The sequence below is a fragment of the Coregonus lavaretus genome, assembly GCF_964263955.1.
Source record: "Coregonus lavaretus genome assembly, contig: HAP1_SCAFFOLD_897, whole genome shotgun sequence".
NCBI lineage: Eukaryota > Metazoa > Chordata > Actinopteri > Salmoniformes > Salmonidae > Coregonus > Coregonus lavaretus.
The window spans coordinates 1-22,312 of record NW_028158096.1 but is presented as its reverse complement, the minus strand read 5'-3'; the positions used below and the strand labels follow the sequence as shown (position 1 = coordinate 22,312).

Below are 22,312 nucleotides of genomic sequence, written 5' to 3'. Positions count from 1 at the left end.
TATTTCAATTAAGTGTTTCAAAGATCAAATTAAATGTATTTAAGTATTTTATTGTTGTAGTGAGGACAGTAACATTACTAATAAAAAATATATATACTTTAAGGAAAATGTTTTTATATGTTTAAAAAAAATTATTTGAAAGTTTAGCTTAGATAATATAAATGAAAAGTATGCTTGGCAAAAATAAATGTAGATATTAATAAATACATTTCTATAGCTTCCAAAATAATATATGTTAAATCGGTGAAGGTAGCTCGAAGTGGACTTCTAATGATTTTCTGTGTTTCTTCCATCCAGAGGGAGCGGGCGTTTCCCGTCACACGCCTATGGACAAGACCTGTGACTTTTTTTGCTCTCTGGAGCAGGGTGCCTTTTAAAGGAGTGATTACTAGGGTGGTGTTAAGTGTTGAGGTGGAGCAACTGAAATGGAAGATTCCCTATGTCTGTAGCTAGATTTCTATCCAATTGGTGACAGATATTCATGCAAATATTCAAAAATCTGCATAAAAATAATATGCACATTTTCCCACCAGAGATGTTTCCATCAAATTGACTTGTTGTGGATAAAAGGATGTGCATGATGACGTAGTGCACAAAAAAAATACTTTTGCTGTTAATTTCCCATGTACCGAATAAAAAATACATCACATTTTCAACTCTACTTATGGTTTTCTCACAACAAATGTTGCGTTAAATAGCGAGTGTGCCCACTCTGGTATTGGCATGTGCGCTCACAGATACAGTGTGGGTATAGCCTACATGATGAGATTATTATGGACAAAAGAGCGAGATAAGCTAGTCACCATTGATCATGTCATCAGAATAAGATTATTGAAATTTATTGGAAAGAAGCATGAAGGTCATCACCTTGCACTTTTACCAGCCTGTGAAGTTCATCATCACTTATTTCATCTTTAGCTTAATAAACGGTATGCTTTCCCAATGAGTCGTAGTGGGAGGACCACACAACATGTCACATGTGACTCCAAGTTTACTTTCGATATGATGGTTATTATATCAATATTTGCGCATATAAGCGTTTCCACTGACATTTCTAGCATAATGAATTTTACAGACACTTACAGATCCCACCTTGTCTAGCGTATTTTGTTTTGTCGACATTTGCAAAGTTTACCGACAAATGTTCTGTTTCCATTCCATTTTTTATCCCACATGTACTTTACTCGCTTAAAAAGGATGGATGGAAACCTGATTTGTGACGCCCGCCGTTTGGTGCAACGTAGACCTGGTGGCGTGCATGGTGAAACTTAGAAGACACTGTCTGTCTTTTTGAGTTTTGAAGCAGAGTCTTTACCTGATGCAGTCATGTTAGAATATGTCAGTTATTCCATGAGATCTTTTGTGCCAAACCCACTAACGTGTTTCAGATGCCAGGTTTATGGTCATGTTGCAGAAGTGTGTAGGAGGGAGATCCCTAGATGTGAGAAGTGTGCAGGAGAGCATGGGACAAAGGGATGTGTAGTATTGGTGGAAAAATCTTGTGTAAATTGTGGGGGTGTCCATGTTGCTGGGGTCAGAAGTGCCCGGTGCGAGAGAGACAGGTTGAGGTTGCCAGGGTCAGAGTAGAATAGAAGGTGTCATATGCTGAGGCAGTGGAGAGGGTAGAGGATGATGGGTCAAGGGTGAGTAGTAGGTCGAGGCCAATACAGAGTGAAATGAATTTGTGCTTCTGTAAGGTTGACTTCTTAGCATTCATTGCCATGGCTGTCAACTGTACCGCAGAAATTGAACATAAATCACAGAAAATAGATGTTGTGGTGGCAGCTGCAGAGAAGAACTTGGGCGTACGAGGTTTTATTTCAAAAGAGTTTACAAGGTGTGTTGAACGAACTAGTCCCGTCCTCCCAGGCCGTCGGCCTGGTGTATAATCAGTCAGGGTCAAAGTAGCGGAATGGGGTGGGGATTTTAATTTTTTTATGAAATTGTGGTATATAGGTGTAGGGTTAGTTGGTGGTGCAATTTTTTCTTTTTCCCCCTTCCTTTTAATTTTTGTATCACAAAATGTCCAAATGTAACACAGTAGGTGGCGGCATGCACAAACTAAATGTGCGAACACCATAATACCAAAGAAGAAGATCTCTTTGCGTTTGCAGCGTCCATTCTGTTTGTCCTTAGCCGTGCACTGTAGCTAGCTAGGAAGTTGATGTCATCAAATTTCACATGGTGTGTAGCTACGTCAAAACATCTAGACATTGCTAGCAAATTGTAAAAAGAAATGGATAGTAACAATATAATTCCATTAAATAACAACAGTAGACGCTGTATTTTCTTTAATACAGATTCTGACGACAATCGATGTGTAAGTAGTTTCGTATAGTAACAACAATATGCAATGGGCATGGGTAGATAACCAGTTATCTAGCAAGCTAACTTGCTTTTTTTGTTGACAGATTCATCGTTTATTCTAACCGTCTGTGTTTACCAATAATAAACGTGACTGGTGCTGACAGCTTTAAGCAACTCATTGTTTAGTTATCTAGAAGGTTGGCTAGTTAGTGACCGACTGGTATTAAAATGGGTAACATACTGTAGGTAGTTGGTTGGTTAGCTAATAGCAAGCTGGCTAACAACTTGTGGATGCTGGCCAAGTGTGGCCTTGGTGTTGTCAGTTACTCTGACTGACTTGAATAATGACAAGTGAGTAGCAAGCTATGTTTTTTCTATTGACCATAATTCCTTATCATAACATGATCATAGCTGACTTATATGTGATAGCTGGTGTTCACTGGTTTCAGCGTCCCTATGCTATTTGTGGGGGTGTTTATGTTTGATGCTATCTTACTGAGTACGTTTACATGCACACTAATAATTCGATATTAAACTGATTATGGCAGAAGGCCGAGTATGGCATTAGTCATGTAAACACCTTACTCTGCTTATCTTAATTGGCGTAAGGTCATAATCGAAGTAAGTATACGCCGATTAAAACACCTGGTTTTCTGAGCAATCTTTCGAATTATTAGGACATCTTAATCGCCATTCCAGTGGTGTATTTGATCTGCGCATGTGCCACGGAGTAGCACAAACTTCCCTCTTAAAGCCAATATATGCTTGATCCGAAAATGTGGTCGGAGGTGCCATAAGTCTGGTGTAACGCAATTGCGTAGCCTCTGGAAGCATACAGAGGCCAAAATGACCTCCATAGCAGCTCAACTTTTGTAACAATGAGGAGGGCTCCGTAAAGCTCCACATTGACATGATTGGTTGGCGGGAGGTCCTGTATAAACACAAACTCACTTCCTTGACAACTTCCTTCACAACAGTTCTGCGGTACTTCGCGAAGCGCAAGAAGTATAAATGCCCTGACTTCTGCAGAGGCCATATCACCGTAAATGCTGCACGGCCAATGCAGACGACAGATTGACCATGCAGCGCCTTTTACCCGCGAGTGAAGTGAGTTCGGAAAAACTGAAAGTATGCATAAATATTTTTCACGTTTATCAAAAGTCCCATCAGTAGCCTGATTTCAGATGTGTCCATGTAAACAGGATTATTAGGGAAATCCTTCTTGCAAAGCATGTAAACGTTTTAAACGAGCTATTGTATTAACTGGACTATCCACAATAATCACGTTATTGTGTGCGCATGTAACCGTGCTCACTGTCTCTTATCATGGTGTTTTGATGGTAGAGAACAACATCAGCAGTGGTCACCTTCTTCACCATCAGAGCACTGATGATACACACACACACACACACACACACTGGACCACACTATTCTCAGGGCAATTGCAAGTGTGTGTGTGTGTATGGGCAGTGCTGGAAAGCATTGCATTCAGATCCAACATTGTATGTGTGTGTCTTAATGGCTGTCTCTGTATGTAGGCTGTTGAAACAGCATCTCACGCAAAACACCTGGCTCAAAGTTGTCATTGGGTGTATACAGACAGTAAAAGCAATTGCCTAATTTACACATGAACGCTGCAGTAATGGCTTTGCAATCTGATCCAATGTTTTATGATTTGTTCTTATTATCTGTATCTAGACAGCATCTCACATGAACCGCTCAGCTCCAAGTTGTCATCAGGTGTAAGTAAGACAGTGCAGTGGCCTACTTTTTCACAGGAATGCTGCAGTAATGTTGTCCAGCCTAGAGCCCACATGAACCACAGTTTGGCAGACGTGCAATCACTCACATTAACATCGGAAGCTGTCTTCCTAATCAGCCAACCTTGTTAAAGATGCCCCGTTGCCAAATAGGCCTGTGACAGATTTAGATCTGTAGGCCTAATAGGCTTAGCCTAACCCATATATAGGGCATTTGATTTTTCAATTATTGAATTAGAATTTCTAATCACTTCCTGAATTTACAGAATCAAAATAGAATCAACCACAACCCTGATGCAAATGTTGCACTGATGCAAACATATTATGTAAATATGGCCATTTGGTGTGCAAATTAATTGATCCCATTTTGTGGTAGTTTTTACAGTAGGCCTAGTTTTTATCCTATAGTCAAACAAAATCATGTGAAACTGAAAAAAACTACAGTCCTGGGAGATGCTTTAAGTTTTTCAGGATAAGAAGTGTGGTTGTGTGATTACTAGTTTGTAAACAAAGACATGGTGTAAACATTGCTATGGTGGGTGTGATTGAATTCCAGCGGCCCAGTTTCCAGATAGTGATGGAACTTAGGTTTATGAGTGTTTTTAATGATGCATCGTTCCTACAACGGCCAAAGATGTAACATGCATTTCCCAAAACACCACACAGAGAGAACATTTGCTAAGTACGTCGTTGAGGCATATGTCGATACTGATAGGATCGAAAGAAAAACAACGTTGCTCTCTGATCAGCTATCTCCAATAAAATCTTACCTTACCATTCAAACTATTCCACAATACTGACGACAGATCAGCTTCTAGAGAGAGATTATCTCCTATGGCTGCAAAGATTGAGGCGGCTTATTCTAATGTGCCTAATACTTATAAGCATTGCCGTATAATGACCTATAAAAATGCACTCAATCAAGATTTGGCACATCATTGCGCACATATTGTTACACATCATGAAATATATTGAGGCAACATTTTCAGACGGTAGCCTACAATTACCGAAATATAACTCAATTTAATTAACATGTAATTTATTTCAATATGATTGAAGTACATTTATATTTACGTCATTTAGCAGACGCTCTTATCCAGAGCGACTTACAGTTAGTGAGTGCATACATTTTTAAAATTTATTTTTTCATACTGGCCCCCCGTGGGAATCGAACCCACAACCCTGGCGTTGCAAAGCCATGCTCTACCAACTGAGCTACATCCCTGCCGGCCATTCCCTCCCCTACCCTGTACGACGCTGGGCCAATTGTGCGCCGCCCCATGGGTCTCCCAGTCGCGGCCGGCTACGACAGAGTACACTATATATACAAGAGTATGTGGACACCCCTTCAAATTAATGGATTCGGCTATTTCAGCCACACCAGTTGCTGACAGGTGTATAAAATCGAGCACACAGCCATGCAATCTCCATTGACAAACATTGGCTGTAGAATGGCCTTACTGAAGAGCTCAGTGACTTTGAACGTGGCACCGTCATAGGATGCCACCTTTCCAACAAGTCAGTCACATTTCTGCCCTGCTATACCTGCCCCGGTCAACTGTAAGTGCTGTTATAGTGAAGTGGAAACGTCTAGGAGCAACAACGGCTCAGCCTCGAAGTGGTAGGCCACACAAGCTCACAGAACGGGACCGCCGAGTGTTGAAGAGCGTAGCGCATAAAAATCGTCTGTCCTCGGTTGCAACACTCACTACCGAGTTCCAAACTGCCTCTGGAAGCATCGTCAGTACAAGAACTGTTAGTCAGGAGCTTCATGAAATGGGTTTCCATGGCCGAGCAGCTGCACACAAGCCTAAGATCACCATGTGCAATGCCAAGTGACGGCTGGAGTGGTGTAATGCTCGCCGCCATTGGACTCTGGAGCAGTGGAAGTGATGAATTATGCTTCACCATCTGTCAGTCCGACAGACATATCTGGGTTTGGCGGATCCCAGGAGAACGCTACCTGGCCCAATGCATAGTGCCAACTGTAAAGTTTGGTCGAGGAGGAATAATGGTCTGGGGCTGGGTTTTTTTTGGTTCGGGCTAGGCCTCTTAGTTCCAGTGAAGGGAGCTAATGACATTCTAGACGAATCTGTGTTTCCAACTTTGTGGCAACAGTTTGCAGAAGGCCCTTTCCTGTTTCAGCATGACAATGACTGTGCACAAAGCGAGGTCCATACAGAAATTGTTTGTCATGATCGGTGTGGAAGAACTTGACTGGCCTGCACAGAGCCCTGACCTCAATCCCATCGAACACCTTTTGGATGAATTAGATCGCCGATTGCGAGCCAAGCCTAATCACCCAACATCAGTGCCCAACCTTACTAATACTCTTGTGGCTGAATGGAAGCAAGGACCTGCAGCAATGTTCCAACATCTAGTGGACAGCCTTCCCAGAAGAGTGGAGGCTGTTATGGCAGCAAAGGGGGGACCAACTCCATATTAATGCCCATGATTTTGGAATGAAATGTTCGACGAGCCGGTGTCCACATACTTTTGGTCATGTAGTGTACATGTATATAGGCATGTAGCCTATACTGTATTTGTCTTTTAATGCAGTCATCTCAATTTTCATTTGAAGCATATTTGTATCCTCTGTTTATAACAATTGCAAAGATATTGGTAACTTTGTATTTGTTGTCAACTTCGTTCTGGAGTTCTTGTCGGTCACAGAGAGACAGATAAACTTCTTGATTCTGTGTTTAGGGGAGATCTTCTGTGTATAAAGTGACGCAAAAAGCATCTAACTTAGCTGTTCTACGGGTGGTCTGAGGCAGTCAGTAAATAACAAGCGTTTTTAAGTGCAACTTTAGTATTATTGTTTTTGGAAACAGCTTTGGGATTTAACAGTGAACTTAGCCTTAAGATGCTTTTGTGAACCGGGCCGTGGTCTTTATTATTAATCAGGTTGCCAGCTCTCTGTGCCTATCTCTCCCATGGGCAACACTGTCACTGTGGAAGATCACTCACAGCAGCCCTGTTCTGCTGACTGCCGTGCAGACGTGTGTGTTGGTGTGTATCTTTGTCGTGTGTGTTCAATGATTCTCTCAGCCCCGAATGGAGGGCCCCTCAAGATGCTTGAGGGTGCTATTTAGCTGTTATACATGTTTCACGTTCTCAACTCTCACTTTGTATCTGTCTTGCTCTCTCTCTCTGTTTGTCCCCCTCTCTGTATGTGTGCATGTCTCTCTCTCTCTCTCTCTCTCTCTCTCTCTCTCTCTCTCTCTCTCTCTCTCTCTCTCTCTCTCTCTCTCTCTCTCTCTCTCTCTCTCTCTCTCTCTCTCTCTCTCTCTCTCTCTCGCTCTCGCATGTTTATAGTTTGGATGCAAGCCAAAGCACATAGTCCTACCTAGGCCCTAGGTTATAAAACCATGCATGCCGTTGAAACAAGGGCTCCCACAGAGTGACAGGTACATGCTAATGTAAAACAGGTTTCCTCTAGGTTGATCCTTATCTCTCTGTTGTGTGTGTGCGCGTGCGGTGTGTGCGTATGTCTACACTTTAGCCCTTAGCAATGATGCTAATCATAACCTTCTGGTAGAGATGGAAATGCTTTCCCAAAAACCTTCTCAGTTAAATGTTAACTACAAAGTAGCCTATGCCTCATGATTATTTGCGTCAATTCGGTAGCCATTTGTTTAGCAAACTCTGCAAGCACATGAGCGCTACAGAAACATTGCTAACGAAACAACGGTCTCTGGCTGGTGCACACTTTAATTAAAGAGTAACTACACCCAGAAATAAACATTTCTTAGATTATTCTTAGACCTCAAAGTGGTCTCCTGATGTGGTTTAAGCATTGTTGTGGACTAAGAACATCAATTTCTTCTATTAAAAAAGTGAAAACCAGAAAAAACGTGGATAAACGGAAACCTGGAAAAACGGAATTTGGGAAAAAATTATCAAGCAAAAAATGAAACACATTTTATAGGGCCCTAAACCAGGAGTGTCATTTTGATTAGCCTACCTCCAGGTGATTTACAGTGGTTTACTATAGGTTAAAGTCAATGCGCCCTTAGGCCTATGTCTTGAAATGTTGTTTTAAGTTTAATTGAGATTCTACTATTTTTATTATACAATGTTTGGGTCTAATCCTGAATGCTGATTGGTTAAAACGGAATTCAAGCCTGTGTCTATTCCACAAGTTACCACCGGCTAAATCTATGACTTAAAATGCCTATTTAGTCTGTTCCTTCTGACTGCCAAGACTGTGCAAAGCTGTCATCAATACAAAGGGTGGCTATTTGAAGAATCTCAAATATAAAATATATTTTGATTTGTTTAACACTTTTTTTTGGTTACTACATGATTCCTTATGTATTATTTCATAGTTTTGAATTATTCACTATTATTCTACAATGTTGAAAATAGGAAAAAAATTGAAAAACCCTTGAATGAGTAGGTGTTCTAAAACTTTTGACCGGTAGTGTATGTCAATCATTATTTGAATATGTTGTTAACCCGTTGTATAAAAGTGATTATGCCCTCGAAGCCGGTGTTTGGAGGATATATTGGCACGGTTTGCCAGCCCTCGACTTAGTCTCGGGCCTAACAACACCCGTGCCAATATATCCTCCAAACACCTGCTTCTCTGGCATTATCACTTAAACGTGGTATTTACTCACATGGTACATTTTTTGTTAGCCTACCTATTAATTGCTATTAAAAACAAAATATTACGTTTTTAGTGAGAAGTAGGCATTTGTCTGAAGCCGAAAGCGGTAGCTATGTTGGTATTGTACTTCAAACTATGTGTAGGCAGGTTGCTTAGGATTCAAAACCTTCTCAAACAACCTAATTCATACCCTTAGAAGAGATGCTTCCACAATAATGTGATTTGTACCGCATACAAGGTAAATTATTGGAATCTTCACACACCACAGTAAGACATTATCCCATTACGCTACCTTTTCATGCTTTTTTTAATTAAATGAAAGCAAGCTTTGCTTTTATACTTACAAGTCCATCATCCTTGATTGAGTGAGCTGTTTTGTCTTGTAGTAATGTGATGCCTGCCTGTATTTCCTTAAACCTTTATTTTAGCAATACATGTCATTGAAAAATAATAATCATAATAACATAGTTTTTTGGTCAGTAGGTGCCCAAAATAACAACAAGACACAGTAGCTGTTGGACACGGTAGCTGAGATAGATAGAGCCTGCCTGCATTCCTGATTTCTGTAACTGTTAGCTTACCTGTGTAATATTGACATAAGCTCAGAACCACTTGTGTTTCAAACATGGTCCTGTTTTATCAATTGCTGTGCTGATCAATGGACAGTTAATTACAGCTGTCAAAATAGACTCCTGAGTGGCGCAGTGGTCTAAGGCACTGCATCGCAGTGCTAGCTGTGCCACTAGAGATCCTGGTTCAAATCCAGGCTCTGTCATAGCCGGTCGCGACCGGGAGACCCATGGGGCGGCGCACAATTGGACCAGCGTCGTCCAGGGCAGGGGAGGGGATGACTGGCAGGGATGTAGCTCAGTTGGTAGAGCATGGCGTTTGCAACGGCAGGGTTGTGGGTTCGTTTCCCACGGGAGTATGATTTTTTTATTTTTATATATATATATATAACTAACTAACTGTAAGTCGCTCTGGATAAGAGCGTCTGCTAAATGAGTAAAATTTAAAATAATTTGTAGCTTAAAGCTGCAAAATGTAACTTTTTGGGCATCCCGACCAAATTCACATGTGTTAAACCACCTGAAACAGAATCATAAAATAAAGCCGCCTGTAAAATGAAGCCTTACCAAATGTTGTGTTCCCCTTCACAGGTGGTGATTCTCACAGTGAAGCGAGCCACAGGCACCTTCTCACTGATAGGATGGTGAGTATTAGTTCAACCACCTTTTACTTCATTACCCAATTAATCAAATAGCTATTCTTATGAGGAGATTTAATTAAGATAATAAACCGATTGGCATCTCTTGGCTTTGTTTCAAAGTAGCGTTCTTCAATCCAAGGGGACCTACATTGTTTGTAGGCCTCAGTTCCATCCCAGTACTCACTAGGCTTGGGCGATATACCGTTTATACTGTATACCGGGGTATTTTGATGGTATATTTTCAGTACCGGGGGGGTTGTGGGCACTCCCGCCTCGCGGGGGTGAGTGCTACGCCACTGCTTATAACTAACTATAAGTTAAGTCTAACTATAACACATCTAAGAGGTGTCAAATAAATTATATCCAGCTCAGGGCTCCAGCTATGCATTTGGTTTGATAACTTGCTAGCTAAGTGGCTAGATGTCAAGATCAAGCTTCTTGCTTACAGCAGAGACATTCAAACCCTCCTGGATCAAGATCCCTGTTGCCCAAATTATTTTGTGTGTAAAAAAAAACACACATGAAAAAACACACATGATTCAATTAAATCAATGTCATATCTTCAAGCCTTTGATTAGTGGAATTAGGTGTGCTAGTGCTGGGTTAAAGCAAAATAATCTGTGGTTTTTCAGGACCAGGATTAAAGAAGCCTGTGTTAAAGGATTTGGCTGGCCTTAATTCCGCTATTCACTGATGATGTGATGAAGCAGGGAAGAGTGGAATCTTTAGTTGTTGGTGGCTGGGTTAGGATCAGGGGTCAAGGGTAGCGGATTATTGCATTGGATAATAATCCATGTAGATCAATGATATGTATAAACCTTGGATTGCGGATGCTATGTATTGGCCATTGAGAGGCTTTGAAGACACCGGTCGTCATATTGTCACTCCCCAGTAGGAGCAGTCCTCCATAGGAATTAATGGGATTTTACATTATTTCAAGGTTTCAAGGACAAAATTACATGTATTTAGTTATTTAATTTTTTTGTAGTGGGGACAGTAACATTAGTACTGTCAAAAAAAAGTACTTTAAGGAAAATGTTTTTATATGTTTTAATTTTTTTATTTGAAAGTTTACCAGATAATATAATTTAAAAGTACGCATTAAGATGTCTGTAATATAATAAATGTGGCAAAAACAAATGTAGCCATTAATAAATACATTTCTATAGTTTCCAATATGGCTGCGCTGTGGCTTTAATACAGTGCCCCCTGTCAGTCATCCAGAGTTTATATACACTGAACAAAAATATAGTTACAGTTCATATAAGGATATCAGTCAATTGAAATAAATAAATTAGGCCCTAATCTATGGATTTCACATGACTGGGAATACAGATATGCATCTATTGGTCACAGATACGTTTAAAAAAAGGTAGGTGCATGGATCAGAAAACCAGTCAGTATCTGGTGTGACCACCATTTGCTTCATGCAGCGCAACACATCTCCTTCGCATAGAGTTGATCAGGCTGATGATTGATTGTGGCCTGTCGAATGTTGTCCCACTCCTCTTCAATGGCTGTGCGAAGTTGCGGGAACTGGAACACGCTGTGGTACGCGTAGATCCAGAGCATCCCAAACGTGCTCAGTGGGTGACATGTCTGAGTATGCAGGCCATGGAAGAACTGGGATGTTTTCAGCTTTCAGGAAATGTGTACAGATCCTTGCGACATGGGGCTGTGCATTATCATGCTGAAACATGAGGTGATGGCGGCGGATAAATGACACGACAATGGGCCTCAGGATCTCGTCACGGTATCTCTGTGCATTCAAATTATCATCGATAAAATGCAATTGTGTTCGTTGTCCGTAGCTTATGCCTGCCCATACCATAAACCCACCGCCACCATGGGGCACTCTGTTCACAACGTTGACATCAGCAAACTGCTCGCCCACAAAACGCTATACACACTGTCTGCCATCTGACCGGTACAGTTGAAACCGGGATTCATCCGTGAAGAGCACACTTCTCCAGCGTACCATTGGCCATCGAAGGTGAGCATCTGCCCACTGATGTTGGGTACGATGCAGAACTGCAGTCAGGTCAAGACCCTGGTGAGGACGATGAGCACGCAGATGAGCTTCCCTGAGACGGTTTCTGACAGTTTGTGCAGAAATTCTTCGGTTGTGCAAACCCACAGTTTTATCAGCTGTCCGGTGGCTGGTCTAAGGCGATCCCGTAGGTGAAGAAGCCAGATGTGGAGGTCCTGGGCTGGCGTGGTTAGACATGGTCTGCGGTTGTGAGGCCGGTTGGACGTACTGCCAAATTCTCTAAAATGATGTTGGAGGGGGCTTATGGTTGAGAAATTAACATTACATTCTCTAGCAACAGCTCTGGTGGACATTCCTGCAGTCAGCATGCCAATTGCATGCTCCCTCAAAACTTAAAACATCTGTGGCATTGTGTTGTGTGACAAAACTGCACATTTTAGAGTGGCCTTTTATTGTCCCCAGCACAAGGTGCACCTGTGTAATCATGCTGTTTAATCAGCTTCTTGATATGCCACACCTGTCAGGAGGCTGGATTATCTTGAAAAATTAGGAATACTCACTAACAGAAATAAGCTTTTTGTGCATATGGAAAATTTCTGGGATCTTTTATTTAAGTTCATGAAACATGGGACCAATACTTTACATGTTGCATTTATATTTTTGTTCAGTATACATCATTGATGTAGATCAACGGGAAGTGCACTGCTCTTTCATATCAATAGATATCATAGGTAAAGCTATACCTAGCCTTACTGAGTTATATAGGAAGGTAAGCCAAAGCTATGTATTGAAAGAATGCAGGGAATGCAGAGCTAAGCAGGATTGTGTCATATGAACAATTGTCTCTTTACTCTCTCCTCAGCTTTTTCATGCTGTTTGTAATCTGGCTACTGCGCCGGTATCACTCCTTGGCCCAGGTAATTTATGTGTGTCTGTGTGTTTTGAAGTGCATCTGAATCCTTACCTCTGTACCATAGCAAGTCTGTTACGCTGCTCATGACAAATCACAGCGTAATTGAAATGTACAAATGTATCAATTATTGCTCTAATTGACTCATGGTCTGTATCTGATAATGATTGCAGGATTGTGTTTTTCCCTCTCCAATTAAAGTGAAAAGTCTTTCTCCACTGGTGAATCTGCACCTAATAGTTTTAAGGCTTCTACTGTACACATCTATCCAACTACAGCCAACCCAACTGTATATGGAAGGTCGTTCTAAGAATCTGTCCTGTGTGTAGTCTCAGTTGTTTGCCGCTGGACATAGTTGTGTATAGTTGGTCCCAATTCAACATGTAGAATGGGCCACGGACAGTTGGTCTGAGTTATGAAAAAACAACCCAATGCATCATCGATATTTAGGTGGCTGTAGTTTAATAGATGTGTAGATGCCTTAAGGCCACATTTAGGCTATGTTTAAACTAACATTACCTTGCTCTCTTTCAATTTCAAGAGATAATGTGGTTTGTATGTATGTATGCATGTTTTGTGAGTGTGTGTGTATTTGTGCGCGTGCGTGCATATGTGTGTGTATTAATGTTTGTGATGACTGTGGAGCAAGTTTAGCTGCATTCTGTTCTGTTATCCTCCTAATCTGGAGTAAATGACAGCTTAGTCTACGACACTGGCGGATCCTATTACCTCTGGAACTGTACCTCACCCCTCTACCCCCACGACCTCTCTCTCTTTTTCTCTCGCTCTCTGTCTCTCGCACATCAGAACAGAAAGTTGTTTTTACACTTTGTCATTTTGTCAAGTCTCTCAGAGTTTATTAAAGGAAAAGGTCGGACTGTGTGAGAGGCTCTGAGCTATGTGTGTATGTGTCAGGGTTTCCGTTAGCCAGTAATAGCCAGCTTTTGGCCTATAAAAAAACTAGAAAAGCAGATAAATAAAATTTGCAGCGGCAACTTGTCCAGGAGAAGTAGAAAAAAATCCCATTGCGAAATAATGCTTTTTAGCCTATTCATTTATGGAAATACCAGTCGATGTAAATACATTTTACTGGTCATGCTTATCGGTCTATAGATTCATTTGCATTATTTATTGGAATTAAATTAGCGCGTGTGTAGGCTATAGTATATTCGTTATGTATCTTATTTATCACACGCATACAACATACAGATACAGAGCCTTTGAGCTGAAAATCTGTCAGACAGCGAGAGAACTGCTGCTGCAGCAGCATCTCAAATGACAACGGAAGGCAGGCTTCATCAGCGCGTCACACACCATGTTGCAGTGAGCTGGAGGCAATAGGCTATGCATTTTGAAAACATATACTTAATTGTTTGAAACCTGAACGTTTTAATACATATTATGAGGCATGTCTTAACTTGCTTTAAAGTAGCCTATTAGATCTCCTCTCTTTCTAAATTTCTAACGGATGTTTTCATCTCTGTCGCATGAAACCGCTCGCATGTGCAGTGCCCTTTTGTGTTTTCCAGGTAATTGCATTATGGAACGAACATTCTCACGTAGACTACTGCCGTGTGCGCATCGCTTATAATGTGAAGAAATAATAGTTTATCAACATTTTAAGCAAAACGTTCTGATCTGTTGCATCAGACTCATTGGTTTTTTATGTCATTTTTTTATGTAGCCTAGAACTACTGGTTGTATGAATTTGGGATCTGTCGTCCCACAACTGTCCCAGAGTCTGTTTGGAAAAGGCTATTTCTGTTACTATTAATTGCCATAATCTAAATGTGATTTCTGTCATTCTGAGCACCATGGGTGGACGCCCTAATTAGGTTACACTCCTCATGCATATGGGTCCGGCAGATTTCTCAAATGTCCGGTAAATTAAATTGTTGCCGGTCAAATGCCAGGTGCCACATTGACCTAACAGAAACCCTGGTGTGTGTGTAAATATTTGTGTAAATGTATGTGTTTGTGTCTGTGCAGCGTGTGTGTGTGTGTGTGTGTGTGCGTGCATCTGTGTGTGAGGTGAAGAGGGGCTCTCAGCCCTATTGTGAGAAATGAGATTAGCGTGGGTAGGGCTGGACCTGGGGATCGATCCCCAAGTCAACCCCAGACCACAGGATAAGTGGACCATCTGGCCTCTCTCACACTGTTATCTTTCTCTCTCTCCCTCCCTCCCTCTCCATTTATCTCTCTCTCTACTATCTCTCCATCACTCTCTGTCTCTCCACAGAAGATGATTTGCAGTCTGACAGTAGCGGCCTTCTTTGATAGTGTAGCGTATGTCATGGTGAGTGACTGTCACCACACACACACACACACACACACACACATGTTCCCATAAGCACATACACACTAGAGCTACAGAGTGACCTCTTCCCTCTCTCTCCTTCCTCAGGGTGATACCCATCCAGAGGGGAGTCTGTGTAACTTCCAGGCCTGGTGGCTCACTTATTTTGGTAAGATTTCCCGTCACCCCTCACATACACTACCCCTCACCTGTTCCCTACATATCCCTTACAAACACCTTCCCTAAAGCTCACATCACCTACTGACTCTTTACTTTGACTGACCTCCTAATATACTGCTTCTTACCCAAGCTTTCTTTACAATCTATTTCTGACTTTCTCTCAACCTAGTCCTAAATTACTAATCACATCTAACTTACTGATGACCTAAGATACTGGGGCTGGTTTCACCAAGTGGGTGCAAAAAAGTTGGTCTTAAATGCTAGGTCGGGCGTAGCCACGTCCGACTTCGTGATCAGAATTTACACCTGCTGTCACCAATCAAAAATAAGACTAGTCTTAGCTATGTCCGGCATAAGCAATGAATGTTCATGAGATTTGATGCTTCAAAATGATGCCTGCTAGGCAGTGCCCGTTAGTAGGCTTGTGGTCCTCTGTAGCTCAATTGGTAGAGCATGGAGCTTGTAACGCCAGGGTTGTGGGTTCGATCCCCGGGACCACCCATACGTAAAAATTTATGCACACATGACTGTAAGTCGCTTTGGATAAAAGCGTCAGCTAAATGGCATATTATTACCATCCTCATGGCAGTTCTAAACTTTGGGAGGCATGTCACTATCGCCCATCACTTCGCAAAGCCCACCGCTATGCATGCACATTTTCTTCACCACAACTGGATGGCTCAATAAATAATTACTGTGGAAATATCACTGACTAAAGTAGGCTAATGTCATTAAAGGCATGTATCAAATTGTTGCTTTACTGAAACTCCCAAAGTCATCCAACTGTTTTAAATCATTTAAAGCAATAGACGTGTCTGGTCAACTATAATTTCAGCACCGCGCTGCTTTGAGACAAGCGTGGCGACTCGTCTTGATAAATCAATGTCAGATTTTTGTTTTCACTGAATCTCCGTTTGGATATTTGGTTACAATTAGGCTGGGAAAATGTTAGCTATATTGAGGTGAGTGTTCATGATGATAATCTTTAGTCTACCTTGTTTGCTCATCTATTAGCGCTGATCAGAACATGTTATGTAGCCTAGTATAACAAGTGGATTATTTTGCTTTTCACTCGCATAGTAGCCTAGCCTATATCCCAACCAAAAGCCCTAGACTTCTCTGATAATCAATCAATGTGATTTTGTTTCACTGAATCTCTGTCTGTATATTTGGTTATTTGATCTCTGGCTGGGCAAATAAGTAGTGGTGGTAGCTGGTCTATTCGTTTGCTAATCTATCACTGATCAGACACATTTAGTTAAGTGATAATATAATGCCCTCGAAGCCGGTGTTTGGAGGATATATTGGCATGGGTGTTGTTAAGCCTGAGACGAAGTCGAGGGTCGGCAAACCGTGCCAATATATCCTCTGAACACCGGCTTCGAGGGCATTATCACTTTTATACAACTGGTTACCAACATATTTAAATAATGATTGACATATTTACATTAAAAATGTTATTTTGATGAATTTATTCATACTATTTCATCCTTCCACAAGATAAAGTCCCGACACAAATCTAGGGTTGCTACCCAAGCCGGCTGGTCGTTCGTTCTATCGGTTCGGTTGCCAGAGACGCGACCCAGTTATTCCGTTTTTTTGTTCTGTATCTATGGACCCGACCATGTCGTTCGTTCTAAATGCTGGCTGGCAACGTTCTTATCCCTTGCTTGCTAGCTAGCCAACTACGACTAACTTACAGTCACATCAAACAGTGCAGCCAGAATAACCTGTTTTTATTGATAGTTCTTTGTATATATCCATAAAAATGATTGCCTGTCTGTCTCATCCCGACTCCCGACACGTTCATTACTATGGGACAGCTGGAGATCGAATTTGAATATTGAAACAATGTTGCAAATGTCAGAGAGACAGACAGCAAGGTTTATGCAAATCTCCGCTGTTGAAAACAAAATGTTAGTCTAAAAGAATGTGAGATAATGTCCAGATGCTTTTTATAGTGAACATCAACTTTATAAATTGCCTGGCTGGGCTGATGAGACAGTGGATTGCGCAGTCAGATGGAAGAGAGTGGTAACTTGTGGAATAGACACCGGCTGGATTGCGGTTTTAACCAATCAGCATTCAGCATTAGACCCACCCGTTGTATAACATGATAGAATGTAGCATAAATCAAGTGTGTTATTTTGCTATTGACTCGCACATAGGCAACGCAAAAAGCCTGCGGAGGTTGTGAAATATGAACACGAAACTCACATCCTTTTGGAAATATAGATTGCTATTATTTTCTGTGCATATCATGATGAAAATAGTCCCAATTTAAAACCCTGCACCTGCTCTCTGCAGTTTAAAACCTTACTCCTGCTCTCAACCCTACGCCTGCCCTCTACTACGTAGCTATAGAAGGGCTTACGCCCAGGTGGTGCAACAGGTATACATTTCAGATCTGGCGTTGAGCGCATTTTATGTCGGACATAGAGTTACGACCCACTTACGACCAACTGGTGCAACTGGCCACTGATGAACATCTAACGTTCTCCTGACCTTGTAAGGTCCTTTTTAAACTAACTGAATATGTGAAGTAAGATCTATATGTCTTTCCGATGACCTTCTAAGTTACTGAAACCCGTCTCCTGATTTAGGCTTAACCTCCCCCTGCTCTGTACCTCAGGACTTATGTAACTCAGGTTTTACCCCTGAAACACAGCAGACTGTTCAGTGCACTCAACACTGCTCCTCTCTGGCTTTTCAGCTTCAGCTACAGAGCCTGCGGGGCTGGGGCACGCATACACACACGCGCACACACACACACACACACACACGCACACACACACACACACACGTAAACACATGCACACACACACAGCCTACAGGGCTGACTGGGAGAAGGGCAGTGAACTACAGCGGTGGGGTCAGTGGCTGTATGTCAGTTCTGTTTATCATGAAGGGATAGGAAGGTAGGGGGAGGAGGATGGAGGTCAGTGATAGAGAGGGAGAGAAGTGGAGGAGATGGGGAGAGTGCAAAAGAGAGTGAAGTAAACGTGAAGTGAGCTATGCCAACAGTCAGTGGGCGAGGATGGAGAAGAGAAGACCGAGAAAAGAGTGAAAAGGGCCAGAGGACACTAAACTACAGAAGTCCCCCTGAGAGAGATACAGTGTGTGTGTGCCCCCTCTCTCTTTTCTTCCTCTGAGTCCTCAGCAGCAGCAGCAGGTATTAATGCCCTCTATTCCTATAGCGAGAGAATGACACAATGGGGAGAGAGATTAATGAGGGGGCAAAGGAAGTTCATCCTCAATGACACACAGACACAGTATTGTATTGCAAAGGTGTGTGTGCTTATGTAAGGTGTACTGTATATGCTGCCACAACTGGAGTGTCTGTCTGTTTGTCTGTCATCATAAGTGGGGATAAATGACAAAACAGAAGCTTCTGCACACCATCACTCAACACTGAACACACACACAAACACTCAACACACATTTAGACAAAATTACAATAATCCAAGTGTGTGTGGGGGACTGAAACTGGGAATCCATCAATCTGACAGTTGGCCCAGCCTGTCCTGTCAAACTCTATAATCACACACACATACACACACATACAGATGCTACAGTGTTCTTATCTCAATGTCAGAGAGAGGGAGGACGAGTGGACGAGAGAAACATTTAGGGAAAGAGAGGCTTTTGTTCATCATTATATCTCTTCTCTCTTTCTTCTCCCCTCTCTCTGTCTCTATCCCTTTCTTTCCTCTCTCTCTCTCTCTCTCTCTCTCTCTCTCTCTCTCTCTCTCTCTCTCTCTCTCTCTCTCTCTCTCTCTCTCTCTCTCTCTCTCTCTCTCTCTCTCTCTCTCTCCATAATTCATCATAATCTCTTTACCAGCACAGACACACACCCCCCCTCTGTGTTATAGATGATGCAATATGACCTTGTTTCTTCTTCCCTCTCTCCATTCCTCCCTCCAGACTGGAGTGCCTTGGCCTGGGTGTGCCTGATCACAGTGAACCTCTACCTTAACCTGGTCAAAGAGATGAGCACCAGCCACTACGAGTTGTGAGTGCACCACCAACATCCCCCATCCTAAAGACAGACAGTGTGTGTGTGTGCAAGAGAGTCGGACAACCAACATCCATGTGAAAAAGTTTGTTGACGTGTGTGTGTGTGTTAGTGGGGGGGGGGGGGGAGTAGTGTCTCCTCTACGCTCTAGGTGATGCATGTGTGTGTGTGTGTGCATATTAATGTGTTTTTCTCTTTCTTGTTTCTGTTACTCATACTCCCTTGAGGTTGAGTGCATCCAAAATACATATGTGGGTGGTTGTCTGTGTGTATGCTCGTGTGTGTGTGTCTGTTTGCAGTTTGTGTTTGTGTGTGTGTGTGTGTGTGGGGGGGGTGTTAGTAAAGCAGGGAGGTGTTTCTCATATTGATCAACTGTAACCCTGGTCATATAATGATGGTATAACTCAGAGGGGACAGTTTAATCTGTGTGCGTGTCCGCTCAGTATGAGTGTGTGTGTGTCTGAGTGATGAGACAGCTTTATGGCTGGATTTAGGAGCAGTGAAATCACTCACCCCTCACTTTAACATCCGGACAACCACCATACCCCTAATTTGTATGTGTGTGTGCACTCGCGCATTTGTGCGTGTAGTAGAGACCGAGAAAGGAAAATAGAAAATAAATAGATGGAAGGATGAAAGATGATGCTCGTTGTAGTAGTGGGAGAGATGGCTTAAACAAGGGGGCACTAAAAATAGAGGACAGAGAGAGAGAGAGAGATAGACACCGAATGAGACAAAAGAGAGGCAGGGAAACGGAGAGAGTTGAAAAGAGAGATTGATCCTCCAGAGAATATGTGAGCGAGAGAGAGAATGTGATGTTAAGTAAGTGTGTGTGTGTGCATGTGTGTGTGTTAGCCAGAACGTACCAGTCCTGCTGTGCCTCATTAAGTCCATGTTTGCTACGGACCTAGTCACCTCCCTCTTCGAGCACTGCTAGTGTGTGTGTGTGTGTGAATCGATTTCCTTTGCCAGACCCCCCTCCCCCATCCAGATACTGTGTTGAGTGGCAGCACCGATTTCACTATTAGTGTCCTCTCCTCCCACCATCTCACTCCTTTCATCGCTCTTTCTCTCTCTCTAGATCTACTGTATATATCCATTCTCTCCCTTTAACTATTTCTCCTTCTTTCTCTCTTTCCCTATACCTCTCTCTCTCTTTCTCTTTCTTTCGTTCTTTCTCTCCCTCTACAGCCCAGTGACCACCCACCAATCTGTCTCTGTTAAGCTTCCTCTACAACCTATCATTCTCTCCCTCCCTTCCTCCCTTCGATCGCTCTCTCTTTATCTTCCTTCCTGTCTTTCTCTCACTCATGCACTCTCTCTCTCTCTCTCTTCTCTCTCTCTCTCTCTCTCTCTCTCTCTCTCTCTCTCTCTCTCTCTCTCTTTCACTTTTCATCTAAAGAGAGTGGAGAAGAGTTGATTGAGGGCTGTAAAATCAAATAGAAGAGAGACAGAGAGAGAGAAAAGGAGCGAGATAGAAATGTAGAGAGAGAGAGAGAGATCACCTATTCCCTGGGATTTCAGACACCCATATAACTTGAATGAGAGCTGTCACATTCAGTGGACCAGAGCAGTATTGACCGTGTATCGAGTGTCGCAGTAGGACTGACCGCTTATTGACCGTGTCATAGTAGTCCTGACGACATATCGAGCGTGAAACTGTACGGTCCATAAAGTATCGACAACACTCACTACTTCAGCCACTGTGTCTGGACCGCAATCTGCCAGGGAGGCTCACTGAGTCGTTACCACCTGACCACCACCAGCAGACCGTGTGACCATGCCTGGGAGACAGGTGGTTTCCTCTCCTGTCCCGACACACGATTGTCTGTCTTCATCAGTGTTCAGTGAAGCGCATGGTAAAGAATGAGGGAGAATAAGAAGAAAGGTGTGTGTGTGTGATCAGCAACTCTTGTATCCTCTCTCTCCACAGAGCTTTCCATCCCTTAATTTGTGGCACAGCATCGAGACCACCTGGGCTGTGTATTTGTGTTCTTTCCCGTTGGTATGTAATCACTGCCCTTTCTTATCTCCCAGACTGTACCACCTGATGGCCTGGGGGGTGCCTCTGGTGATGGCCTCCCTGCCCCTGTTCAGTGGATACTACGGCCCAGCAGGAGCCTGGTGGTGAGTTTCTCACTCAGTTTTGCCTATTTGTTTTTACATTACATTTACGTCATTTAGCAGACGCTCTTATCTAGAGCGACTTACATTTGTTGTCATGCTAACAAAGCATTTCGAATTTAGATTTCTGTTTATATTTTTTATGTCCTTTCCTTTGCCTTGGGTTTTGTTCTACGTACTCCTCAAAATTTAATCTATAGTCATCTCTTCCTGTTTGACCTGAGATTCAGTATGAAACTGGATGGGTTTAAGCAAAATGTCTCAACTAGCCTTTGATTTCACTTATCCATTATTGTTAGATTGATTGTCTTGAAGGAACAGAGGTAAGGAAAGAAGATAAGGGACAGAACCTTAGTCTCAGAGCTCCATTCTCTTTCTAGTCTGAGATTATTCATAGCAACAGCTGTGCTCCTTTCCCCACCACAGTCACAGAATTCTGTTTTTTCCTCTCTTCCTCTCTCTCTCCCTTTGTAATCACTCTCACTCTCTTTCTGCCCCTCCCTCTCTCTCCTCTCTCTCGCTCTCTCTTTCTCTTTCCAGCTGGATCACAGACGACCACGTAGCTTGGAGATTTGGGATGTAAGTGAAAACCCCTCAGCCATCAAATCCTGGGCTTCAACAGGGGGAGTGAGGCATAGAGGGAAGACTGGAGGGAAGGAGGGAGGGAGAGAGGAGGGGGGTGGTCCCTACAGAGAGAGGGGAAGGGGTTGCATGTTGGGAGGCCAGAGGTTTTTCCTGTGTGTGTGTGTGTGTGTGTGTGTGTGTGTGTGTGTGTGTGTTCCTTCCTGTACATGTCTGTGTTTCTTCAGAATGTTATGAAGGATTACGTCTCGCCAAGCCTGGATATGACCTGCCAATCACTTAGCGTAGCCAGACATTCACTTATCAAGCCAGGCAATCGTGCT

At 42.6% G+C, this 22,312-nt stretch overlaps 1 protein-coding gene across 2 annotated transcripts; it reads left to right on the top strand.

Moving 5' to 3' along the window:
* The first annotated feature begins 2,169 nt into the window (after window positions 1–2,169).
* Window positions 2,170–22,001, top strand: LOC311124441 (cyclic AMP receptor-like protein A). Of its 2 annotated transcripts, none has more exons than XM_084198589.1 (8): window positions 2,170–2,184; window positions 9,843–9,895; window positions 12,745–12,799; window positions 15,032–15,088; window positions 15,197–15,257; window positions 19,193–19,280; window positions 21,321–21,410; window positions 21,948–22,001. In XM_084198589.1, the coding sequence occupies exons 1-8, from the start codon at window positions 2,182–2,184 to the stop codon at window positions 21,988–21,990; spliced, it is 450 nt and encodes a 149-aa protein (XP_084054715.1). In that variant the 5' UTR covers window positions 2,170–2,181; the 3' UTR covers window positions 21,991–22,001. The 2 variants fall into 2 exon arrangements, with proteins under 2 accessions (XP_084054715.1, XP_084054714.1); XM_084198588.1 differs by lacking the exon at window positions 2,170–2,184 and adding an exon at window positions 2,198–2,320.
* Window positions 22,002–22,312: the final 311 nt, after the last annotated feature.